At 39.9% G+C, this 27,983-nt stretch overlaps 1 protein-coding gene across 1 annotated transcript; it reads left to right on the top strand.

The window, feature by feature from the left end:
• The first annotated feature begins 5,661 nt into the window (after nt 1–5,661).
• Nucleotides 5,662–27,711, top strand: LOC139743233 (ERI1 exoribonuclease 2-like). The gene is made up of 10 exons (XM_071653726.1): nt 5,662–5,736; nt 9,382–9,464; nt 11,395–11,475; nt 16,140–16,267; nt 17,035–17,179; nt 18,191–18,291; nt 19,136–19,217; nt 19,991–20,091; nt 24,932–25,928; nt 27,533–27,711. Exons 1-10 carry the CDS (start codon nt 5,711–5,713, stop codon nt 27,709–27,711), a joined length of 1,923 nt encoding a protein of 640 aa, XP_071509827.1. The 5' UTR covers nt 5,662–5,710.
• Nucleotides 27,712–27,983: the final 272 nt, after the last annotated feature.

A 27,983-nucleotide genomic window follows, 5' to 3' on the forward strand; every position in this document is an offset into this window, starting at 1 on the left:
GTACAATGTACTTAGTATTACGTGACCTTATGTGGGTGATTTTTGCCTTCCTTTATTCTTTCTTTTACAGCTGTCACAGATAAGCAGACATTTATACAAGACCTTATTTTTCCGAACAGAAGTACAATGTATCCTTCACGCCTAAGCATGAAATAAAACAAAGAAAAGTCCTTTATCTACTAGTATATCTTACAATCTGTAGTCTCTCAAAGTTCTAGCTAAGTGGTATTTGAGCATTGAGTGTGGGCTACATGGTCAGAGAAGCCCCTCCCGGTCTCCATCTCCCCCTCTCTCTCTCCGTATCTCTCACTTCCTCTCCCTCCTTCAATACTTTTGCCACATGAAGAGAATTTAAATGTCAAAATTCATGTTCTTTTTTTTCCCTCCTTCCTTTCCTCTTTTGGTCGTGCGGAGAGACTTTTGACCAATCATTGAAAATGTTTTGTTGTCCGAACCGTTGCCATTTCTTTTGTGTTTATTTTGTCTTGTTTTCAAAATGTAGGCTGATGTAATTATCCCAAAAAAAAAGCCATTAGAAATCGTTTTATAGGGACCAATTGGCCCTTATCTTTTCTACAGTTTCAAGTTCATATTTTTCATATTTATCTATTCGTTTTTCCACAATATACAAACATAAACATAAATCTCACTTTCTTGAGTGACAGAAACAATGCATACAATTGTACAAAGAAGACAACTATAAAAGAAAAAAAAACTAACAGTATAGCGATACATTGCAATAATTGCTAAGATAACGAAAATAAAATAGTTTTCAATATGCACTGTATGTGTGAAAAAAAAAACCCCGGAGGGACCCACTAAAAAGACAAAGCTTGTATTACATGCAGTCTTAACAGAAAGGCTGCATGTTAAAACATTTGATTTCATTTGATATCATTACTTTCTTTAATGTGTGTATAATATGGAGGTTGAGACTGTTGAGACTCTAATTTTATAGTTTTCTTTTATATTCTCTCTTTCAATTCAATTTTCTTGCTTAGGCTTGCATTTTCATGAAGTTTCTCGTATTGTTTTCATGCATTTTTTTTTGGATAATTTGGTTGTGTATTACAGTTTATTCCTCATGACATTAATTTGTTTGATTTTACAGTCTTAAAGGGACTGCTCACGTGATCTGTCACCTCTACTCAAGGGCGACTAAGACAGTACTAACGTTGTAGATGAAGCAGGATCGATGAGAGAAAGTTTTCTTTTCTCCCTGTTCCACCTTTATATTTTACACCAGTATAGTCTGCCGATATACTTCTAGTAAAATCAGCTGTACGACATTAGTTTGTTTCTGTTATGAAATCGTAAACAACAACTACTAAGAAAACGACTGAATAAACAACAACTGATCAACCGAAAGACCTCATGTAGCCTGTCTCATAAAAGACCTCCACCCCCTCAACCTTCCACCCCCCGGGGGTGGGGAGGGGGGAATACTAGGTCCTGGCGTAGAAGCGCCAAGCGGATCTACTCAGGCGATTTTACAGATAAATACTCAAAGAGGTGAGAGTACGCCATGGAGTGCAACAGCGGCCATTCAGAAAGCAAAAAGCTGGATTATCGCGAGCGTATACTTGAAATAATTTCTGACGACAGGGAATTCCAGTTCCTTACAGTTCTTGGGAAGAACGAATGGCGATGCGATTCAGTTCTCGAATATGGTACCTGGTAGGAGTGTGGTTGCGAGGCTCTCGTTAACTGAGTAGCCTGTTTGATGATATAGTCCTGTGCTGAAAGAGGAGTGAGATTATTGTGTATTTTATACATCATAATTAGCCTGTCATTTTCTCTGCGCTGTTCCAGAGTGGTCCAATTAAGTTCTTGTAGCATTTTGGTGACACTCGAGGTGTTATGGTAGCGATTTAAAGTGAATCGCGCAGCTCTTCTCTGGACCATTTCCACTTGGTGGATTAGGTTCTTGGTAGATGGGTCCCAAACTGTGGAAGCATACTCAACAATTGGTCGAACCAACGTTTTGTAAGCTGTGGCTTTAACATCAGATTTTATGCGAAGATTGCGTTTTAGAAATGCAAGCACGTTATTGGCTTTATTGACAGTATTGTTAATGTGTTGGGAGTAGGCCTATATACGTGACCTCCTTTTAATTTTCTCCATTTTAAGAGGGCAAACAGCGGTAAAGCATTGTTTAAGACCTCAAAATTCCATTTAGCAGCATCATTGTTGCCTTATAAATGAGAAAAAAGTGAAGAAATGTCCATTATTTTCGAATTTGTAGTCCCTGAAGGTTCGAGATAATAATAGGCACTACTGAAGCGGCCTTCTCGATCTCTCCATCCCTCCCTTCCTTGATCTCTTTCTCTATTTTTGTCCAGCTCAGCTGGCCTTATATCACACCTTTGGGAATGGGGGAGGGGAACGTGTCCCCCTGATTTTTTTTTTCGGGGATCATTCCTCTTTATTTTCAAACTTATTATTCTTATTTTTTCTTATTTGTAGCACTATTGATAGAGCTTGTATCCGCAGTGCTATCATGTTCAAAAGAATTCAAATCTTTTACATGTATTGAACATTCTCAAATATTCCACCAAAAGCGTGCATCACAAGTCATGATCATTGAATTTTAATTCTGAAAATGCATTATAGGCTACCTCTCCGACCCCTTCGATCCACCTCTCATATACATTGAAGACGCGCATCGTGCCGATCCTGGTTTTAATGCGAATAGGTCACGAACAATAACGAATTTAGCCATTCACATTTTCCCTATAATTCCTCTTGTTATCAAAAATAGCACATATTCCACCAAAGAGTGCACCAACTCGTATAATCAGGGAGGTGGAAGACTCTCTTCCACCTCCCTGGTATAATATAAATTCTGACAATATAAAAGCTCCCTCGTATGGGAGGAAGACATCCTACCACCCCCCCCCCCCACCCCCCGGGCCCCACTCGCGACCTCAAATACAGATTGGATCTATAGAGGTGATTGCAGATATACCACGATTCAGCCAATCCCATCGTCCCAGAATATTTTCTCTTCGATTATAAACATCTAAATTCCACCAAAGTGGGTGCTGAGATTGTTGAATTTCTACATGAAAAATCCAAAAGCTCCGACGGGACGGGGGAGGGGGGCAGTGGTGTACATAGACAAGTCCTCAAATCAGACCTGGGCCCCGTCTTATAAAGCCTTCAAATCGATCACAAGTCCCCAAATCAATCGCAACTTGCATTGCAGCACACACAAAACTTGTGATTGATTTCTATCACAAGTCTTTATAAGACAGGCCCCTGGAGGTATCAAAATTTGGGGCCAAAAGAGACGATCTGGCATGTGTATTGCGGTCAAGAAAGGCAATTAATGTACGTTCAACCCCTCCCCCTGAACACAAATCACTACACATGGCCACACTTTAGTCAGGAATATTTTTCTAGAACAAGAATATTAAACATGTGTTATCGTTAACAAGTATGGCCGGCGGAACAGGGGGGCCGGGGGCCGGGGGCCGGAGGGGGGGGGGGGTGGCACTAAATAGAAATAGATAGAGATCTTAAAGTGTGATCACGGTAAGGTAATGTTTTTCCTCTGAAGACCTTTTTCGTTTTGTTTTTGTTTTTGTTTTGGTTTGGTTTATTTATTTTTTTGCTTGTCAGCTGAAGAAACCCGGAAGTGCAAGGTAGGGAAAATATGAGCTGAGGACCTTTTTCATTTTTGCTTGTTAGCTCGTGAAACCCGGAAGTGCCCCCCCCTCCACTTTTTAAAACACTCCGCCGGTCATGCAAGAGACGTTGTCTGTATAGGCGGGGATCAGTAATGTGAAAATATAAGGTGACGGCGACGAAGATCACGATTATGATAAAAAGAAAATAATGATAAAACTATGAGAAGAAGAATGCTGATAACTTCAGGAAGGCTCATGATTCAGCAACTGAAAGGATATTCTGCCCATATCCGTGCATATCATACACAATAAAAGTAATACCACTCGTCCGTTTGGTCCTATATGTTAATTCAAATTCAAATTCCATTTTCATTTTCACTTTTTTCAACAGAATGTCAAAAAATATGTGAAATTTGACATGCGTGTTGTTGAAAATATACACAGCGACCCAAGGATGGCAACATGTTCAGCACACAAAAAAGAGACATACAATTCATAAATTCAACAAATGCCAACACACTGTGAAAATTTCACGCGTATCAAGAGGTCTACATTACCCCATCCACGGTATACCCCCTCCAAAAAATAAATAGGGGCCTGAATAAAAAAATAAAGATAACCCCAAAAGAAGAAATGAGTGTTCAGCTTTTCTGTAAAAGACTGTTAGAAAGAATAATTTTATTGACCTCCTACATTAATTTCTATTATTTGTCCTGGGGAAACCATGGTATATTAGCCTACATTGCAGTGGCGGATCCAGAGGGGGGCGCAACCGGCGCACGCCCCCTTTTATTTTTTCGTAAAAAAAAACCAAAAGAAATAAAAAGAAAAACAATGAAATGAAACCTGGAAGTGGCACCAGAAATATTACTCACGCCCCCCCCCCCCCCTTTACAGAATTCCTGGATCCGCCCCTGCATTGTTAACCAGGAGAAGAGTTGAGAGAGAGGGCTCTGAAGAGTCTGAAGCTGTGGGCATATCAAACACATCATGTTAAGATAGTTAGCTCGAATTTTGAAGGACTGCAGATTTGATAATAAATTGAATTTCTGTATTTATATTTCGTTCTTAGGAGGAAATGATACTTCTAAATGTTGTAATGAGTCCGAAGTACTTCTTCTCCCCTGAATGCCTCCCTATAAGGGAGAAAATGAAAGGAAGGCAGATGCCTCTCCATGCATTTAGGGTCACGTAAATATACCCCGCTATCGCTTGCTTTGCTTCCTAAAATGGCGCAAGAAGCTGCCCATGAGCGTATTACATAAAACCGAGAGAGATTTTTCTCGGAGTAGACCATAGAGATGTATACCTCTCTATGGAGTAGACCCTCTGCGTGCGCTTCCTCTTTGGTAATCAGTGCTGGATACGTGGTCACGTGACCAGCAAAGAGCTAGAGAGCAACATGAACAACACACACGGACGGACCGGTTCATTCAAAAACAAGAACTAATGCTAGGACTACGGACGTTGTCCACTCCTTATGTCCAAACCCGAAATAGTTGAAACTCTGTGGAGCTGTAAATATAATGGTTGACTGTATGTAGGTAAACGTGTGAACTATCGTTAGGTGGTCTGACGTCTCGCTCGTTCGAGAATCTCGATGATTGCGATCTTCGCAAGTGCTGTCCTCCTCACGCTCACGCGTACCATCCACTGATCCATGCCCACAACATCCCGCAGCCAGGGGCGTCGGCACTTGAGCAGTGGCAGGTTCTCTCCTAGGCCTTGGGCGTGGGCCGGTGCTCCAGCAGGGGGGGACATAATCGCCTACTACACCGGCCTCGCCTGGCACTGCACTGGCTGGCTGGCTGATTTTGGCCTGGCCTAACATTTGCTTGTACGCCCGTGTTAGCCTGAGCCGTTTGTTTTTTGTACTGGTCTTAATTTGGACAGGAGGCCAGCCACATCGATCAGAGACAGAGTCTGGAGAGAGATATAGAGAAGCTAGAACTAGAGAAGTGCGTATTTTGCCAGCCAGCAGTCCAGTGCAGTGGTGCATACTTACTGTTTTTGCGTGTGCAAATGCAAGTGGCAATGCTGCAGTATTAACCGGCAGTATTACGTATCTGAAGTCAAAGATGAAGTCCACAAAAGAGTTAGCAAGGTAAGCACAACCATTTTAAATAGACTTACACTCTGGCTACACTGCACCGTTTCTACAGATTGTAGATCTTCTACTAATTTACCTTTTGTACTTAGCCTAACTGTAGTATCTACATTTTACATAAGAACTTGATTAGAAGTCTAGATGGCAAGTTCAAAAAATGTTGATGAGTGAGATTTTCATGACTCGGCATCTCTGCGCGCGCGCATACACTGTATGTGGAGCGAGAGAGTGAAGTGACTGAGCGAGGGGCCAGGGGAGGGTGTGGCAGGGGGTGTCCACCCTCCCACGGTAGGGATTTTTTTCAATTTTTAGCTCTTAAAGGGATCGTATAGTTTTGGTTGAGACCTAATTTCAGGTTTCTAACATCTTTTGGTGAGATAAATGAGAAACCTCTTATGAAATATGAAAGAGCAAACAATTCTAAGAGGAATTCAATGTTTATTTGATGAAAATTGGTTTTGAAATGGCTGAGATATCCAAAAAAGAGCGATTCTAATAAAGTGTGGGACCAACACTTTATTACGATCGCTTTGTTTTACTTTGTTTTTGGATGTTTCAGTTATTCCAAACCCGATTTTCATCAAATAAACTTTGAATTCCTCTTAAAATGGTATGCTCTGTACTATATCATCATAAGTGTTTTTTCGTAATCTCGCAAAAAGTTAAAGGGCCAAAGTTAAAAGCCCAATTCTCATCTCCACCAATACTGTACGGGAGTGTACCATCCCTTTAATGGTGCAAGCCGGTGCATACATGAGTGACTATTTTTTACTTATCTGTATTTTGAAAGACAAAAGGGAAATATGCCTTCAATTACAACTCTCTTTTCAGACTTTAATGCTTTAAGCTATGCTTCCGATGCGTGAGAAAAATGGGTGTCATGCATGAGATTGTGAGACAAACCCTATTTGCTTGAGTCTCACAATGTGTGAGACTTGGTAAAGCTTTAATATCTACAACAAGTAGACTCTCTATCTCTAACATATAAATTAAAGTAACTAATCTAACGGGTTAGACGTCTCACTGGTCTAAACTTCACTTATAAAGATTCTAATGATGTAATGTATAGAACCCTGGTCTATGGTTGGCCCCTCCTTATAAGTAACCACGTCCCCCTTATAAGTAACCCCGTTTTTTTATAAGTACCCCCGGGGCACCCCTTATAAGGAGTCTCCACGCTTTTTTGCAATGCACGCGAAAATGAAAGGACTGCGGCAATTCGCTTGATTATGTCCATAAAGCTTCACAAGTTTCATAAGTCGTATCACGAAACTTTGAGCAAAATCGGTTTGAGGCATCATATCTGGAATCATGGACTCTTAAATGCGATGTCAAACGACCCATGCGAATGCTGTAAATGCGAGCGATGTACTGGCGCGAGTGTCGCCAGGCCGGCTCGAGGCAATGCTTGAGTACGAGACGTGGCGACTGATACGAAAGTCTCCGTAAAGCCTCATGATGCCCCTGGGAGAAAGACTCATGAAGCTCCTTCAGTCCTTGTTTACTCTTTATTCATCTCAAATCTGACATATATATATAAATTGTCGCATCTTTGCACCTTGAGTTTGTGTTACACTCATGTGCATGTCCACTATCCATGATGAAAAGAAGAAAAAATTATTATTATTATGCATAACAACAATTGAGTTTTAATCAAGCGATGCACAGCAACCCATCGAAACACGGGCGCCTGATCCGACTAAATATTTTCGGTGCTTTTTTCTGTGGCTCTCACCTCTCTGTGCACGAATCAGCCTCGTGAAGGTGAAGTCTGACATCTTTTTACAAAAACATGCGCACGCACCGGAGGATACAGTCAGTATCCTCTGATGCGTGCACAGGCTCGCTCTGAAAATCTCACAGCTTGCGCGCTGTCTGTATGTGCTGGATGCATTATGTGATGTGATGTCGCGTCACGGAATTGACAAAGAAAATGAACCCGTCATACCTACAAAGTGATTAGTTTGCTCACAAACTGGAGTACCCACCTACTCTATCAGTGTGGAAAAGTAATTTGTAATATATGCACAAGATCAGGTTAGTACTGATTTTATTGTCCCCACCGAACGAGTTCGAGCAGGGGACTATGAAACAGGCTCCGTACGTGTGTGTGTGTCTGTGTGTCCGTCTGTCCGTCCGTCTGTGCGTCCGTGTGTGATCAAAATGTTCAAAATGCTACTCCTTCGCCATTTCTAACCCGATTTTGATTCTGTGTGCTTTATATGATTGCACTACATGGGAGCTTTGAAACTTCTACACAGAATTTCAGTTGTGACCTTTAACCTATGTTGTGCATTTTGCTTCAAAATGCTACTCCTTCGCCATTTCTAACCCCATTTTGATTCCGTTTGCTTTTAAATATGATGGCACTAGGTGAGGGCTTCAAAACTTCTACACAGAATTTTGACCTTTGACTTCTTTGACCTTTGACCTTGATTTTTGACCTATATTGTACATTTTGCTACAAAATGCTACTCCTTCGCCATTTGTAACCCGATTTCAATTCTGTTTGCTTTAAGTGATGGCACTAGGTGAGGGCTTCAAAACTTCTACACAGAATTTTGACCTTTGACTTCTTTGACCTGTGACCTTGATTTTTGACCTGTATTGTACATTTTGCTACCAAATGCTACTCCTTCGCCATTTCTAACCCGATTTCGATTCCGTTTGCTTTATGCGATGGCACTAGGTGAGGGCTTCAAAACTTCTACACAAAATTTTGACCTTTGACTTCTTTGACCTTTGACCTTGATTTTTTACCTATATTGTACATTGGCTACAAAATGCTACCCTTCGCCATTTCTTACCCGATTTCGATTCCGTTTGCTTTATGTGATGGCACTAGGTGAGGGCTTCAAAACTTCTACATAGAATTTTGACCTTTGACTTTTTTTGACCTTTGACCTTGATCTTTTTACCTATATTGTACATTTTGCTACTAAATGCTACATGTACTTCCGGCGGGGACATATATTACGCACCACGTAATTTCTACTTTTCCTTGTTTTTCCTGTTACGAATTTTTGTAAAAAGATGTCAGACTTCAGCTTCACAAGGCTGATTCGTGCACAGAAAGGAGAGAGCCTCAGAAAAAAAGAACTGAAAATATTTAGTCGGATCAGGCCGCTAGGTGCGGCAGCCTTGCGTTGAGCCAACCCGCTGGCACCCATGTTTCGATGGGTCGCTGTGCATCAGTTGATTAAAACTCGATTGTTGCAAAAAAAAAAACATGATTTTTTTTTTCATCATGAATAGTGGACATGTGTGTGTAACAAGAAATCACTGTGCAAAGTTGCAACGATTTATATGTCAGATGTGAGATGAATAAAAAGTAAACAGAAGCTTTATGAGTCTCTCTCCCAGGGGGCGTCATGAGGCTCTATACAGGCCACATGAGGCGGAGGAGTGCTCGTACGGGGGAGCTGGCTGGCCTCATGAGCGGGTTTCCCGGACTGATCCAGTGAGGGTAGTGAATGGCAAAGATGTGTTAATAATAATTATGTGTATTACTAACTAGTGTTTGTAGTGAGGATTTCCTTCATTCTTTTTTCCTCCGGTTTCCTCAGATTGTTTAACTGTAAATTTACCCTCCTCATTTCCCATGATTTGTATACGGTACTCTCCAAACCAATGTCAATGCAGGGAACTTGGGCTACTTCGGAAGCGGACTGCATCAACATTGGACAAGAGAAAGAGCAAACTGCCCAAGAATTCACCAGTGACATGTAAATATGCATACGATCAGTTGTCTATCCAAAAGAATTGCAATATGTTTACATCTTGTTGAATTGCTTAAATGAGGGAAAATGTGGCTCGTTGTCTATACAGTAATTTCTATACATTTCCCTGTATACATTGTATTTAAAATCTATGCACAAAAGTTTTGATTTTCCAGAAAATGAAAATGGGACCCTATTAATTCACTTACTGTATACTCATATACTGTAAAACGAGGAATTTTCGCGTGCACTTTCATTTCGCGAATTTCGCGAGCGCCAAGATTCGCGAAATTAAAATGCACGCGAAAGTCCTTGTTTACAGTATATGCATTGAACGCCAGTAACACTTCGCGAAAATTTCATGCCACGAAAAAGGCTGTCGGCTCCAATCTGCGAAAAATTCATGCCGCGAATATATCATGTTTTACAGTAGTCTTTTATTAAAAGTTGTGATAAAGTTTTCACTTTTCCAGAGTTGTATATTTGCTCAGGATCTCATGATACATGCTAAAACCTGGAAGTGGTTTCACAAAGAACATACAAATCTGTTGTACACTTTACATGTTCAGATCATACATGATTAGTATGACACTCCACAGTAGAAGAAAGACCTACATTGTACACATCCACCATCCCTTTTGGGCGTAGGGATTCAGAAACCACTTTATTTTATTTGCTTGCTTGTGTATTCATTGTTATGTCTATCAGGCTGCATTTTGTATACATGTGTTTAAAATCTCTTTATGGTGAAAGAACCACAAGAAATTTGCTGATCAGTTACTACTCAAAGAAGGGCCAGTTCAAGCCTTCTCTTTGCAAATATACACTAAATACAGCGTACATGTACATCCATATACAGTTGAACCTCTCTTATCCGGCCTCCCTTTATCCGGATCTCTCTATTATACGGATGCAATCTCGCCGTGATGTTTTTTAAAATAATTACGGGAGGAAAGGGGGATTCCCAACTCCTTGAGAACTCTTACACAAACACACATGAATTACACATTACTTCCAACATGGTATACATTACATCAAATTTCCTTCCAAATTGCGTACCTTCAGACATTTTAACATCCCCAAACATCCCAAAATCATCGCAAGAAACTGGACAGATCATGCACTTGAGTCCTCTCATATAAATCGCATTGCCACATATAGGTCCATACACAGCCTTCGATATGACTAGATAGACATGCATTGTTTCGAGTCATTGGCTGAGCAACGAGTGATATTGAACACTCAAAAATTGTTCACGCACAGTACACACACAAAGAGAGAGAGGGAGACCATCTAACAATGGCGACCTACAGTCGACTTTGCCGAACCGTGATGATCAAATTTTGAAGCGTAGTTTCGTCAACTCGTACTGTTTATTTTCAAGATCTACTTGATACATTTCTTAATAATTATTTAGGTAAATCATCCCAAGAATTAAAAAAAAAGAATGATTTCATTCTTGCAAACACGAACCTCTATTTTTGGGTCTGTTACTGAGTGTAACAATGAAAAGGTTGCAGTATACACATTACTACATGTGGTACTACAGTGGGCTACATCAGTTCATGTGTATGTATACATGTATAAAGCATTGAGTCTCCCGTATCCGGCCAAATCCCTTATCCGGATGAGCCCCGGTCCCGACTTGTCCGGATACGAGAGGTTCAACTGTACATTGTTTTGCAGGGCATGTTTAGCAAATGTGGAACATTCCCTGGACATATAGTAGAGAGGGCAACAGAACACATTTATAATTTGTTTAAAATAGGTGTGGTCTTTTGGGCCATATTTGATCGTGTACAGCTGTAGATATGATTTTCCCTGCACATGTCCAAAGGAAAGAAAACACTGCCAGGATAAGGATCAATTTGTAAAACAGTTAGTATGAAGTCAGTCTAATCAAAACTTTAGTTTCCCTCATGTTATTATTTTGCAGGTCAGACTTTCTCGTATGTTGTGGTCATAGACTTTGAATCAACGTGCTGGAAAGATAAGAAAAACAGCAATCAAGAAATAAGTAAGTATGACAATTTGTTGCATGTACAACTGTAGTCTAAGGTTGCAGTCCTCAATTTGCAAAAGTCACAAATATGAAGTATACCATGTATAAAGCCAGTTCACAGTTCCAGTTTGTGCATGAGCAGAACAAGGTCATTCGTACCAATAGGGGCATTGGTTTTTTAATTCACTGAGATAAGCATTTGTGATGAAATGATTATTCATGCAATCCTTGTAAATGGTGCTTGCCAGCACATCCACCTGACAAAAAATTGGTATATTTTTTGGCAATAATATCAATAGCAGTGCAAAGCAATGAAATGGCTGCTTTTCCAAGTGTTATTTGATGGATCATTCTGGCCATCTGGTCTATACAAGTTCATTCTTTGTTTGACCAGGATTGATGAATCCCATAAATTATTAGGTAAAGCTTATGCGCTGAAAACAAGTGAAGTGCCCCTAACCATGGACCTTGGACATTCATCATATCGTTAATTAATTCATGCACCCGTACATCTCAAAAGCGCCACAAAGACATTTTTAGCATGCTTCACTGCTTTGATCCCATGATCGTCACCGCCAGCAAGCCGGGAGAAGAACAAGACGGAGATTCGAGAAATCTAAAACTATATGTGCAGAAGAAAATAACTCACAAAAATCAAGTAAAGTGAATGTGCAGTTGTGGTGTATGTTAGGAAATCATACCTCAAACAATTTCGCTTGGGAGAAGCAGGAAGTTTTTAAAAGAAAGCTAACATTTTCGCAGAATGATTGTCATTTTTGATCTCAATATTTCACTTTTCTCCAGCTTATTCCAGAGCAAAAAGGGACGGTAATGGTAGAGAACAGATATATCTTGCCATTAGACAAGGTCTTATGCGTGTGCGAAAATGTGCGAATCAGCAATTACCCATCTTTTGACACAAAATTTGTAATAATCTCAGGTTTGCAGCTCCTCATCATCTGTTATTCAAAGACATTTCCGTCTGAAAAAAGGCACATCAGCGAAACAAGACTGAAATAAGTGAAACGATTCTTTTGTTAGTGACGATACATGATTACACAATCGTTATTGTCAAGACACCTGAATGTACTCATTAAGATGCACATAATCAGGTGACGGTGACAATCATTTCATCAAAGAAAGACTGCCATGAATAGTCCATGTTATATTAGGTCCATGCCCTAACCGACTCGAGAAAAAAAGAAAGGTCATTCATACCAATGTGCCCATGAACTAACTCCGAACTGGCTTATACAGTGCATCTTAGATCAAGATTCATGTCGGCCAAGGACAGTTGTAATGTAATTGTGTGATTTGTGTGTGTGTGTAGTAACAGGTTTGGCACTCCTGGTATGTGTCCAGGGTTGGCTCTTTGGTTGTGTACATTTCTGCGTTTACATCTTGACTGGTATGGATGCAAATTGAACCATGTCTTAGTGTAATACAAGAATTTGACACATTCACTGTACACAGGTGCCATGCCTGTGTACTGAAATGTACATTAGCTGAAAGAAAATATAGTTCCCAAGTGGAAACATGCAAGCGTGTACATTTGTATGTTAGGCTGCATTCACATAGAAGTATACTATTCGGGTATTCGGTGCGCGTTTTCAAGGGCACACGAATAGCTTGAATCGAACGATAGGTTTCCCTAACACCGATTCACATAGGAGGGCACTATTCGAAAATGCCGAATGGCATAGAATAGTATAGCATAGTGGGAATCGCGCTTGTTTGATTTTCGAGCAGCGTATACCATCTTTCGTTTATGAAATGATGAAAATTTTGGTCTGGATTTGCCCTTTAGCAAAAATAAGCATGTAGACTGACATTCTGATGCAGTTTAGAAATTGTTATTGCTGGGATGATTGTGTAGGAGGAAGAAGTAGGGAGTTGATGGTGCGGATGATGGTGTACTGGGTCGACTTGATGGCGCATAGCGAATAGCGAATACCGTATACTTGTATGTGAACTCGGCCTAAGGATACATTAGCATACGTGTAGCTGTATGCATATATGCACATTTGTGATACCACAGTGTCGACAGTACAGTTTGTATGTTGAAGTGTAGGGATATCTGGCTTTGATGTGAAGTAAGTCTGCTTCTGGAAGCTTCTTGGGAGTGGCAGAAGATAGCAGCTTTTAGGGAAGCTTAGAGATTCTGGAATTTGTTCCTGCTGCTGCTCCACTTGATTCTTATACCCCTTTCCCGCTGCCCGTCTCGGTGAACCACCGAGAGGTTCCCCGGTGAATTCACCGGGGAACCTCTCGGTGAAAGTTCCAGTGTCGTCGTTTCACACTGCTCTCGGTGAAACTTTCCCCTAGACGGGTTTTCTGCTCGCAACGTGGGTGATCTTATGTACTTGAGTTTGTTGTGCATCTGCAATTTGGTTTTTCGATCCCATGTTCAGCAAGTTTTCGGAGGAGGGACTCGTACGCGGCAGCGTCAGCCAACGTCCCGCTCAGTTCTTGGTTCACTGCTGCCTCGCTACGTAATTGAAGTAACAGTCTCTCTTCGTCTTTGGTCCACACTCCAGCCATTTGCAAAATTCCCTCAAATTTCAACAGCACAAAACGTCAACGGATTTCTCCTGCACAGTGCTGTAAACCCAGCACTTGACGAGAAAAGCACAAAATACGAAAAAAAATCAAGCAAGAGGCGGACTGTATCAGACTTTACTGGAAGAGTTAAGAGCTAGACACTAGAGGAAGACGAAGAGGGAGGACGCATCAAATCGATCAAGTACACTGTAAACCCATATCAGCTTTGTATACACGGCATGCTAATTAAACAATACAATGCACAGCACGATGCAAAACAATGCTGTCGCACTGTGAACGCCATATTGCACACGAAACGACATACAGTATAGTAGTGTCGAGTGTATGTTTACAAACACGAATTACTAGTACCCTGTACGTGTGGATTTGGGAGGTCGAGTGCGCACTAGCTAGCTGAAAACGTGTGCATGACCAGAAACAAAATATGACCTTTGACATAATCTGCATATTTTCCCCAGTGTTTCACCGAGACAACCTTTCACGCTGGGCGCTCTCGGTGAACCACCGGGTGATTTCCTGTTGAACTATCGGAGTTTACCCAGGACGCTTCTCGGGTAAAAATTGCCCAAAATTTCATCGGTGTTTCACCTAGGCTTCCCCTAGGTTTCAACCGAGTGACCTTTCACACTGCGGGGTTCCCCGGGTGCCCCCAGGTGCCCCCGGGGAAGATTTTCTTCAGCGGGAAAGGGGTATTAGTTGGAAAAAGGAACTTGATTTCTGTCACAGAAGGTTGGTTGTTCACACTGTACTTTAAAAGAAGAACTGGACAAATTGCTGTAGAAAAATAGTGTGCAATCTGTACTCCAATTTAAAGGACCTTTGAATGGACATGCAGATGTCTATTGTATGCTGTTAATGTAAGCCCTGAAATTGTCCATATTATGTTCACCACGACATTTGGCAGAAAGGATACGACTGTGTCTGCCGTCTGCAATAAACACGTGATACATGACCAGAAGTGATACTTGTAAACCTACAACCCTGTAGGTGTCCTTCCTCAAATCATCACAGTAATTTCATGCGTGTGGGCAAATGAGCCCCTAAGACTAATATTTCAAATTGTCATAAATCTTCACTTTATTTTCAAAAGGTTATGCAGAAGCTTCTATGGGCAATTCCGCAGTTAGGTGGACATGACATGGATAAAAGAAATGTGCCTCTTTATCTTACTCTTTAGTTTAGGTAACAACTAATGCAATGGATGTTCACCAATCATAAAGGGCTTTCAAATTCAGTAGATTTTATTTTTCGTATTTATTGGTTTTGCGAGATCTGAAACCATCATTTAAAATGTACATGTGGGACTGGGGATGCTGAAATTCACTTAAATGTAAATTACAGTGGGTTCCTTTTAAAATTTTTCCTCAAAGTTTTGCTAAAGGGTAAAAGATAAATACATTTAAATACTCCAGAAGTCATGTGACATTTCGTCAATTACAAAAGGGTGAAATGACCTGCAGAATTACTTCGGACAAATGTAACGTTACTAACCGTAACGTTACTAACCATGCTTTTGGGGGTCTAGCTAATAAATTATCGGTCGAACTGCTAAAAATATTTGCGTGAACATTTGTCATGATGCAATAATTGAAATTAATGCAACACTTTGTTTGAAGTACCCTGAATTTTTGCACACTTTTTGTTACAAGACTTTGATTTTTTTGTCATATGTCCTTTTTTCGTAACGTTACTAACCTGCCCTTTTAGTTGCCATAGGAATTCTAATATTTATTGGATTGTATTCATTCTTTTATATATCATAAATATGGGAAGGATGAACATGTTTTTAACATGATTTTGACTTGAAATGAATAAATGGGGATTTAGTAGTAAAAATAAATATCTAAATTTGTTTAAATGTAACGTTACTAACCGCGGAATTGCCCCTATGCTATTTGTCAGAGATTTGTACATGTTCCTTACTTTACCAGTAAACAAGTAGTAAGCATGTAAGGAAAAATATTCTGTTTAATTCTGATAGACTGAGACGCATGAAATGCATAATTGGACATGGGACATTGGGCAATAAAAGTAGCTGTATGGATGCAAAGTTGTCAGTTGAAATCAATCCAATGGTAAAATGTTATGTCCTGAGTCCATCTTGCTTGTTTTTCCAGTTGAATTCCCTGCAGTTCTCCTGAACACCAAGACAGGACAGATAGAGTTTGAATTCCATCAGTATGTGATGCCAGATGAGAACCCAATGTTGAGTGAATTTTGCAAGGAGTTTACTGGCATTTCACAGGTAATCTTAAGAAATCTCTCGTTTCAGAATTACAAGGATTTTTCTTTCCATTCGTGTTTGTCTATATCCTGTTTGCTTGTTTTGCATCAAAAATATGAAAGCATATTGCTTCTATCATAAAATAATGTTGGCTGCAAGCTCCTAAGTAGCAAATGAAATGAGGTGCTAATGGCTCCACTTCAGTAACTTTCCATTGTTTCATGTAATAAATTATGTTTGTTTGTTTTTCTACATTATGTCATCTGCAATTAGTATGTGTTTGATTTTTTTTTAAAGAATCATTTTATCACTGGTACAATTGTATGACAACTCTACAAATGTGAAGAATATATTTCTAATACATGAACATGTATTTTTTTTTGTATTTGTGGAAAATTGAGCAAAGAAAATGGGATTCCATCAGTATTCGAACCCGAGACCTCCGGATGCTAGCCCGGTGCTCTACCGACTGAGCTATAGAAAGCCCTAGTTTAGTGTTTGTCCCTGAAGCCCTAAATTCTCAATGCTCGGATGGTCAGAAGCTATAGCAGTGCGTTTGTGTGTGACTACACGTACACACTTGAACCTGGCATAAACCCGAGGGATAATTCAACTTAGGGATAAATGCGAGGGATCACCGAAGTGATGCAGCTTTATGAGTATGTAACAAACGCAAACAGAAAAACTGACCTGAAATGAATATTATTTATTAGTGGAAAATTGAGCGAAGAAAATGGGATTCTATTGAGATTTGCATGTATTTTTCCATGTATTTTTTTTTTTAACAGGAACAAGTTGATAATGGTGTGCCCCTCTTTGTTTGCCTGAACCAATTCAACTCATGGCTGAAGAAGATTGAGAGGGATAAGTCTGTTGTCTTCAACTCTTCCAAGGATGATGCAAAAAATTTATGTACCTTCATCACTTGGTCAGGTAAAATGATCATTGCATATCGGGCAACTTGTATGTGTTGATGTTTTCACTGACATGTGCAAGAATGTGTTTTGGAACATCTCTACAAAAGATACAAGTGTGGTATATTCGATTCAAATACAGTATTAATTTGTCAAAATTTGCTTGTCAGTTTGAGTTAATCCAACCAATTGATAATTTTGCTTATTTATTCGGTGCAAGTACAACCAGTCATTTTGTTTGTGTGGTTTCTCCTAACTAACTCTGTCTTACCTTTTCATCACATGTGAAGCAGTTGCTAGTATCATTGATATTCATTACATTCTCAAATATAACTAAAACTTTTTCTGATTTAATATAAACAATAAAGCAAAAAAAAAAAACCTGCTGAAACTGAACTGCTTATCAATCAGTGGCAAGCCAATAGAGTAAAATGGAGTAAAAAGTCAAGAGGTTAGGACTTGCTGCTTGTTCAGCCCTCTCCCCCCCCCCCCCTTCACTCATGTTGTTGCTACAGTACTTCCCTTTTCCTATCTTTTATCCCTCTAAGTTCTATTGTTCCTTAATTATCTTGTCTGATGTTGCCTCCCTATTCATCTTTATCCTTCACAGGTTGCCCCCCCCCCCCCCCCCCCCCCCCCCCCCCCCGTAATCCCTGGGATCATCACTGGCCCACCACTGCCTTTTGTTTGTTCACCCCCTTGCTTTACCCCCTCCCTCCTAATACCTGTTTGCCTCCCTGCCTTTGGATTCCAACCCACCCCATTTGCTTTCTTTATTCTGTGTCCCTAGCCCTCCCTTGACTGTGCTTGTTGTATGCAGTCCATGATGTGATTGCTTCACCTGCCTGTTTGTCATTTTGCCTCTGAGGAAGATTCTGCTAGCATAGAAAGCTCAGGCCCTGTTTGACTCCATTTAGATAAACATCCATACGCAAAATAAAACATGCCTAAACTTTATACCAGATATATCCTTGATGAGCGACATTGTGTTATATACAATAATATATTATAAAACACTGAAATTCCACAGACTGGGATCTTGGAGTGTGTCTGCACTATGAGTGTCAACGGAAACAACTCTGCAAGCCCAGCACCCTAAACCAATGGATTGACATTCGTGCTGTATACAGGGTAAGTTAATGTCATTTGTACCAGTATCCCTTGGCCTGGTTTTATGTACTTGTAAAAGCGTTTTAATTTTATCTATTGCAGGGAAATATGAAATTTATATGTTACATCTATAACAATGATGATTTTAGGGTTTCTGGGATGAACACTGAACTAGGGCTTTCAATTCTATAGCTCAGTCTGTAGAGCACTGGGCTAGCAATCCAGAGGTCTCGGGTTCCAATCCCGATAGAATCCCATTTTCTTTGATCATTTTTTCACTTATAAATAGAATACTTGAATTTGTTCGTTTGTATTTTTAAGACATTGGAATTATTTGTTGCTATAAAGCCTCTGTGAAGCAACAATACCACTCAAAAGAGGAGTTCATAAAGTTACTTGTGCACTTCAAAGTGCCCACTATGCATTCTGCACACAAGTGGAAAGATGTTTTTGATTTATGCAATGAGATGTCATGTTTGATATGGGATATGATGGTCCCTTTATGACTTCAAAAATTTCTCAGTAACTGCTTGTTTGTTTTTTCCCCGGAGAATGATGTGGTATATTTTACATCACACATTACATAAGTTGATTGAAATCATGCATTTTTGTCATGGTTCATACAGATTATGTTTGATTTTTCAGACAATGTCCAGATGTTGAATTGAATTACAGAAATTTTCTGTACAAGTTTACAAAATGCTTTATTCTTTTCCTCTTTCTTCTTTGTTCTGTTTTCTTTTTTTGGTCCATCTGAAAATTACTGAACAGGCTTGCAGTTACTGTGATTGTGTAGATGTTAAAGTGTATATATGTATGAATGATAAAAATACCATTTCTACATCGTTGCCCCCATGTATCACAGAGCTTCTACAAGCGCAGACCACAGGGACTGAATGGTGCCCTACAAGAGCTTGGTATCCAGTTTGCTGGCAGACAACACTCTGGTAAGTCTACTTTTGATGCTGAGGAGAACAGATTCTCTTGGTGTGAAATGATGATTATGTTGTTTATGTGTGTGTTTGTATGTGTGCATCTTTTCTTTTTCTTCTTGCCTTTTTTTTTTTTATTGCTGCACAATATGGCTGTTAGCTAAGTTCAGATTATTCTTTTCTTCAAATGTTGAATAACATTGCTCGATCTTGATATGTGTGTAATAATTGTACTAGCAATGTGCTGACAAGACTTCATGCAAACACTTGAACTTTTATGAAAGCCCTGTTCAGATGGATGAGAATGCTGATGGATACACATATACAGTAGCAGCCATGTTTGTTCAAGTTTTGTGTAATATCAACATTTAATTTTAGATGTTATAGTTAGATGTGTCGAATTTCATATTCAGCAGTGCAAGAAATTTTATGATCATGTACGTGTTACATGCCTGTTTTTGTGTATCAAATTTGTGTTTTATTTTTGTTTTTTGGGGGAAGGGATGATGCTTCCTTCATTGTGAAGAGTTTCTTCAGAAATGTGACTAGCCGGCTAAGAAGAACAGAGTTGGGCAATGATTGTTGACGTATCAAACTATAAAAAAGGGAAGACATAGTGACTTTTCATGTACTCCCGTTATATCCATCCATTGCCTGATAAAGTGCAGAGTGCTTCCTTGAATATTTTGTCCGTTCGCTACCAGCTCAAGGTAGCAATATGTGCATCTATTGTGTATCATATGGGTGTGGCCATCTTTCTCTTCCCTCTCTCTCTCGTCTTGGACCAGGTCTGGATGATGCTAGGAACACAGCACGACTGGTGTGGCGAATGATTCAGGATGGATGCCTCCTCAGCATTACGAAGACTATCAGATCGGTGGGTCAGGGGGTCTACTGGAGATAACTTCAGAATGAATTCCATGTGATACCCAATCACTTTTTTGTGTGTGTTATAGATCAAGAGGAATTAAATATTAGCCCATATTTACTGAGATTATTAAAATCTACATCATGGTTTAAATCCCCCATTTTATGCCTTGGACAAAAGAAAAAGTCCAGGGTTTAGATTTAGTCAGCCTTTGCGAATCAAGCCTGATATGTACAACACAAGTTTGCAAACTTTAACCCTATTTTAGCTGGGCTATTTGAGACCAAGTTTTTACTGGGGGGAGGGGGGGTCAATTTGACCCCCCCCCCCCCCCCCCCTTCAGCTCTCAGCCGCCGATTGCGCGATCGCCGCAAAATTTTGCCTTAAAGGGACTGTACAGTACTGGTTGAGGTAGGGATTCATGTTTTGAACATTCCTAAGTGAGATAATGAAAAGCCTCTTATGAAATATGAAAGAGCATGTAATTTTAGGAAGGATTCAACTTTTATTTGATGAAAATTGGTTTTCAAATGGCTGAGATATCCCCCAAAAGTGCTAATAATAAAAGACGACATGCCCCACCTTTATTAGTATCTCTTTGTTTCACCTTGTTTTTGGATATCTCAGCCATTTCAAAACCGATTTTCTTCGAATAAACTTTTGATACCCCTTAGAACTGCATGCTCTTTGACATCTCATGGAGTGGTTTCTGAATATCTCACAAAACGTTAATACCTAAATCTTCACCTCGACCAGAACTGTACACACCCTTTAACATGGAGCCAGATGTCAACTACAAGATTACATGGTCATACAATAGAAAAATGTTGATTTTATATTTTTTTAATGAATTAATTATGCAAATTTACGCGTGAAATCATATTTTCACCTATAACTCCATCGAAAAGATGGAAGGATTGCTAAATTTTTGTGTCAGAGTTCAAGACACATCAAACAATTTTCTTGTAAAAAATAGCGCATTTAAAATCAATTTCTTTTGTTTTTTAATGTTTTGTTAATTTCTTATGTATTTTATTGTTTTTTCGATCTTTTGTTTTCTATTCTTTTTTTTTCCAAAATTTGTTGCAGGCACTTTTTCAAGCTTATCTACATTAGAATTTATTAATTTCATTGGTTAAAAGGTGAAATAATCTAATTTATATCAATTAAACAAAAAAACACAATTGGATTTGCACACGAAATCATGAATTTGAGCTGTTTTCGGGTTGACATGCATATGCAAAATATTGCGTAACTTCAGAACGGTGTACCCAGACGTCGCTAATTTGGTCTCAAAATATGCGGGAGACTTCAATGAAAAAAGTCATGAAACGACGCGGCAAAATCTTTGCGCGTTGCGGAATCGAAATGTTGAGGGGGGGTCAATTTGCCCCCCACCCCAGTTAAAATAGGGTTAATCTGAAATTTGATGTGATGTTTCTGAAGCTGCAAGTAGTGAGTACTGAATATATTTGTATTATGGTGTTTTTTGTACCCCCTCCCCCCCCCCCCCAAAAAAAAAAAAAGAAAAAAAAAAGAAAACTTAGATATTGAAAACATTGCCAACTACCAAAAGAGGTCAGGATTTCTTGTCATATTCTTAGAGCCTCAATATCTCTCATTGAAGGCATTTTCACTTGTTGAATGAAAAAAAGGAAACAAATCTGTTTAAAATACGTGCAGAAAGGTATCAAATTATATTCAGGAATAGCTTATGACGTTAATGACATGTAGACAAAAAGGCTTGCAGTGAAAGGCACCCCCTCTGCCCCTGCCAAAAAAGGACCCCCAAAAAAGACCTAAAAAAAAAAAAAAACTGAAAAGAGTGATTATCAAGATTTTTATTTTGCTTCAGTACCCCAATCTTTATGCTTAAAAGTTTGTGCTCACCTAACTTATTGCCATGAGAGCCGGGCACATCTTGTGTAGAGTCATGGATTACAAAATGTGATAGGGAATGGGTTAATCCAATTTGTTCAGAACTTGATCTTTTTCATGACCTCAACAATGAAAAAAAAAAAAATGAAAGTATGAAATTTCAATCTGAGTTACTACATCTTGTAAGATTTGTGAGCCAAATACTATCTTTGAGTTGTGAAGCTGCACTGTTATTAGTTGACTTTTTTTTTTTAACTGGATAAAGATTGCTTCGTTATATTTCAAATGTTTCGAATAATCAGAAATACGGACACTTACCATTGATAGATATTTTAGTAGCAATTGCAAAACTGTTATAAGTAAGCAGTCAATAATCCACTATCAAATTGTTGTGCAATATCTTTCTGATCAGGGATATCCAAGTTTAGACTATTCTGTGTATGTGCCATGAATACTTTACTTTTCAAATCCACTCAATCGTGTCAAATGAAGAATGACAGGATGTGGGAATTGGATACCGAATCATGACAATGCTAGGTCACTTTAAGGAGGAATCTGAAATAATATAGACCGATTCAAGCGACTGTTCATGGAAGTGCGCCCTCTTAAGGCGACGCCATAGCTGGGGGCCAAACAGGCCGGGTCAGCAAGCGCCCTGCGCGCGTGCGTGGCAAGGGTGCCAGCGGCAGCCAGTGCTTTTACCACCCGGCGCCAGCCGGCCAGGCCAGCTAGCTATCTCTCGCGCTAGCAGCGATCGACGCATCTGGCTAGTGACAACTAGAGTCTACTTTTTTTTTTTCGCTAGCTAATTAAAAATAAATGAAATTAAAAACTTATACCGACTATGAGCGAATGGGTAGATGACATACGGCTGTAGCCAAAACTTAAATTTCAAGGTAAATATCGGTACGATCCGTGAATGTTTGTAGACTCTATTTCTTTGGCGATGACTTGGGTACTCGCGTGTAAGCCCCGTATATTCACATTTGTGTAAGAGAATAAAAACCGCTGGGGAGAATTATTGCTAGGCGCAGGCAGACGTCTTGCTAATAAGCCAAGGCTGTTGACAAGTTAACTGATGTAATCAAATACAAATAATGAATAAGATTCTTGAGCTAGATATGGTGCAATAAATTGCAAGCTATCAGTTAACTTAACCTTTTTAGGGCAGGCTTTTGCCTTTACTCGGGAGTGTCGGGCCAGCAGGGTAGAATCTGTCTAACGTTAGATCTTGTCTAGAAATCTAGGCAAGAGTCCAGACTAGATTTAGACCTATTAACTTCTAGAATCCTATATCCTATATAATTTTCGGTTGTCGATAAATTCAGGCAAGCCTAACTAAGCAAACCAAACGGAATATAAATCTAGGCGTTTTTAGGCCGTATATCTATGCCTAACTTTAGTTACGACTACGTCGCCTGATGTCTACAACCAAAACTTCTACTGTTTTAGGTCTAAGTAACCTTGCATAACATCAAGCAAACGCCTAATATTATAATCTACAAAAGTGATTTTTAAATCATACTTTCTTAGTATGATTATGAAACGGATGTTTGCCACCATCAATGGTTTAATATTTGTAAGTATCACTTTATCAAAAGTCAAATTCAGAGTTCCAGGCCAAAATTGAATAGGCCTATGGTCAATTCAGTGCTGAACATTGAAGGAGTGAAAACAATATAAGAATTTAACGCATCTTGAAACATTTATCTAGCTGTAGTGTAGGCTGTAAAATGTTTGTCATAATAATAAAGTCTAGCCAGGAAGTGTATTCTAACTTTGGCAAGTAGGACACCAAGGATAAAAAAAAAAATAAGTGAATTATCAAATTCTTTGATCTAAACTTGTCTTCTAAGATGAACAACATATTTTACGAATATGCAGTGATAACCTAATTTAAATAGAGAATCTAGTAGACATAGTTTGTTTCGAAATCTGTGCATTTTCATACCGTTGTATTTCACTTGTCTTTAATTTTGCCTTAATTTATCATGCGTCAGCGGTGTCTGAATTTCACACACTGCCGTGCAGCTTCCATTTCCATTTTTTTTCTTTTATTTATGCTCAAACAACTGAACAATGTGTTTTCGTGATCATTCCTTTGAAGCTTTCAAAGTAGATCAATATGTCTGAATCACTCAATTTGTACAAAAGAAAGGCATTAAAAGCCACTGAATGACTTTTCCACAGTGAGTAAACAATCACAATATTAGCGCGGCGTCGGCGGTCTCCGGCCGCGGCGCAGCGGCCGCGCCCGGCTAACTATGCGCGATGGGTACGCTAGGCTGCTGAGCTGCAGGTGCAACTCGCTGGGTAGCTAGCTCGCTGGAAGCCCCCGTTGGCCCCCAGTTATGGCGACCGTTATAGCGCCGCTAGCGGCGGTAGGTGAATAGGTCATCGAAATTGAATCGGTCTATACCGTTGTATGGTGTATCTCTCATGTACCTTAGTCATAGGCACTATTTCATACTTTTCTATTTTATGCCGTCAAACCTAGCTTTTGTTGCCATCTTTTATAACTAACCATGGTAGATTTTACTATTCAGATAATGTATTATGTTCATTATTTAATGTTTCTGATATCCTGTCTGTTTTTGTATGTCTACAAGTCACATTTTTGCCTTTGGGAGTGGCCAGTGGCCATTATTGAGAAGTTCTGCCTTGAACTGTGAATATATGATTGGTTGTTTCTCCTGTGTACCTGCTGAAATACAAGATGTTTGCAAAGTTATTTCTGTAAAGTCTTATTAAGTTAAGTGTCACTCAGGAATCTGCTTCAATGATACAGGGAACTGATATTTATTTGATTTGATTTGGTTGTTTCATATTTTGTGAATATGTGCATATGTGGAACTGTGTTGTGTTACATATATCTATGATAGTTTTAAGATTATGCAATAAATACTTATTCAAATCTGGAAGAGAAAGAAAGATAAGAGACTGGTGATGTCATTTGTAATCTCTCTTTTTTTTTGTCTTAAAGGGAAAAACAACAACAGTGAATCCTTTCATTCAATCAGGAGGAGCAGGTCATCACACAGGTCAGCCCCACAACTCAACGTCTGTCAGGCCAAAGTCTGACACAACCGTCTTGTGTAAATCTCCCAAAGCCTCAAGACTTTGCCCAGACAAGCCTTCGGAAGAAAACACTACACCAAATCCTTGCCCCGGAACATTAAGTGCCACTGATTCCTCCGATCATCAGCTACACCAACCTCCCAGGACAAGCTCGGACGTGTCTGTAAGGGAGTCCTCTTGTGGCGGAGTGAACTCGAGTGTTACTTCCAAGGTTACCTGCAAGCAGGGCAGTTTGATAAGGGAAGAGGTATCGCATGAGGGCATTGGAGATATTGGTGGTGTTGAAAAAAGAACACCTGAGCGTGGCAATATTTTCGAGAACTGCAAGTTGAAAACACCTCCTGTGCAATGCATCCCTTTTTTCAACCAGAATTCCATCACCAAATATGGACGACTTGGCGTGAAGACTGATGAGATCCCAGTGTTCAAGACACCTTGTGGTAGTAACTCACACTTGAGGAAGGGGAGCTCCGAAAACTTCCGCACTCCTGATACTGCGACGACGCCAAAACCGTGCGCCAAGATCACCCCGCCGATGTGCAAGTGCGGTCGCAGAACCAAGAGGCGGGTAGCTGCCAGACCGGGTCCCAATCAGGGACGGCCGTTCTACTCCTGCCCAAGCAGAGGCAGGGACTCCCGTCCAGCCCTCGGCGATGCCACTAACGTCAAATGGGGGTGTGGCTATTTCTGCTGGGAGAGCAGTGTAGTAAGCGGGCTCAACAGCCCATTGAATAGTGTGTCGGGTGTAAGGCTTGCTGCATCGCAACAGGTAGGTGGTAAGTTTAGGACCCCAAGCCCTCTGGCCATGAGTTCTATAACACGGAGCATTAAGCAGAGAACTGGTGGCAATATAATGATGCTCAACACAGGGGGTATTCCAACAATTGGAACACAACAGTCAGGTACATGACATGAAGAAGTAACCCTTCAGATGTTATTGCTGTAGACTGCTTTATCTATAACATCAGCTGTACAGGATATACAATGCATTTTTACGCACATAATTTCTTGAACTAGATTGTGCTTCATGATGATACCCACATTTGTACACCTGCTGTATACACATATATCAAATGCCAAAGTTTTATACATATTTTTTTTTTCTTCTGTCAATTCAATTGACATACAACAGGTCTCCTTCAAGCATGTTTTTGCAGTTATAAAAAATTTGCAGTACCAATACATGTTCCGATGTTACATGCATGCCCCGTTTGTACAGGCTTTTAGCTTGTATTATAGCTATATCTGTGCCTCTGGATAGCATTTCTACTAATGTGTTATTTTTGAGAGTGAGAAGTGAGCTGTCAGTATAAGAACAGAATATATCTTTGCAACTGATTGACAAATTGCCCTACATCGACGTAAATTTACGTCGATGTAGGGCAATTTGTCAATCAGTTGCAATGAAAAACATCTCGACGGAAGAACTTCATAAATCAGAATATATCTGTTATTGGATTATATGTGTGCAAATATATGTGTATCATAAGTCCATGTCTTCATGCAGAAGTGATACATGCATACAGTTGTACTATATATATATATACTGATGATGACAGTTGATGAAATTTTCAGCTGCGATACAGTATGTTGAATACTACATTATGATAATGGTTTATTGAATATCATTAATAGAATGTTGTATAACATTGATACCAAGTTTCCTGACATATACAATGCAGTAACTGAAATGCTCTCCCTGTGTTGGTAGCTGAAGAAGTGTGTTGTTATACAGATATCATATGATACAACCAACTTCTCTCATGCCGAGTACTCCACACTCATTACTTGACATAATAAACCTGGCCACATATGTGAATGGTAGCTTTCGTATTTTGTTAGGTGGATAGAAAAGTGACAATAGGGCAACAGCCAAGTGATTTCCAGCAGTAAAACAATAGCTGAGTGAAAATCTGCAGTGTAAAGTGAGTGATCCGGATTCAGGGGGTATAAACTTTTCAGAATACTGCCTTTGATGGTTGAGAGGTGTAGGTCCTGAATTCTATAAAGAAGAAAGTTTTAATATCATATGAAGACCCGTAAGCCGACTGCATTGGATCTGAGGATCCATTGGACTTGATGTAGGATGTCGGTTGTTTTGAAACGGCTGTTCCAGTGAGTTTTTTTTTTCAGATCATAAATCTTTGACACTTTGGGCAATCCCTGACATTGTGTCTTTAGCACTGGGGAAATAACGGCAGTGCCAAACAGTGTTGCAAAGAAACCCAATGTCAAAGATGTGCTACCAATTTCAGTCAGTGCTGGAAGAGTAGAAGAATGATAGCACTTAAGTAACAATGTAGGGATAGGATCAGCTGGAAGGGAATGTTTGACTCTCTGCCTCTCCGTGTTACTGATTCAGTACTCTGTCTTTTACATTTTCCATGCCCACGCCCACACCCATGCCCACGCCCACGTCCACATCCTTTTTTTCCTATCTCCTAACTTTTCTTCTGTCCTTCTCCTGTCCTGCCATGTCCTGGATCTCCCCGGTATTGATCATCAGCCGGTAGTGCCACTCTCTCTGGCACCCTTGGGATACTTCCTCCTCTATCTGCATCTTTCCTTCTCCCTCTGCCTAAGCTCAGCTCTGAGGTCCTTCAGCAGCTGACCGTTCTTGGCAAGAACCACGCCCAGCCCCATGTTCTCTCTTTCCTCACGGGCCGCTGGTCCCACTGCTCATAAAAGGAAGTAAGGAATACTGGTGTGTCAACTTGAACTGATTCATTAAGATTCATTTTCATCTGTTCTACCACAGCAACCTTCTTTTCCCTCTTTCATGACTTTCCCTTCGCTGTAAGTCGGGGGAACTTGCTGCCTCTCTGCATGGATTCAGTACTCTGTCTTTCACATTTTCCATGCCCACGCCCATGCCCACACCCATGCCCACGTCCACATCCACATCCTCTTTTCCTACCCCCTCCTGTCTTTTCTTCCTCTCCTCTCTTGTTCCGCCA

This window comes from Diadema antillarum, unplaced genomic scaffold (assembly GCF_040938485.1).
Source record: "Diadema antillarum isolate AM-2024a unplaced genomic scaffold, OU_Dant_1.0 seq00001060_RagTag, whole genome shotgun sequence".
In the NCBI taxonomy this organism is placed as follows: domain Eukaryota; kingdom Metazoa; phylum Echinodermata; class Echinoidea; order Diadematoida; family Diadematidae; genus Diadema; species Diadema antillarum.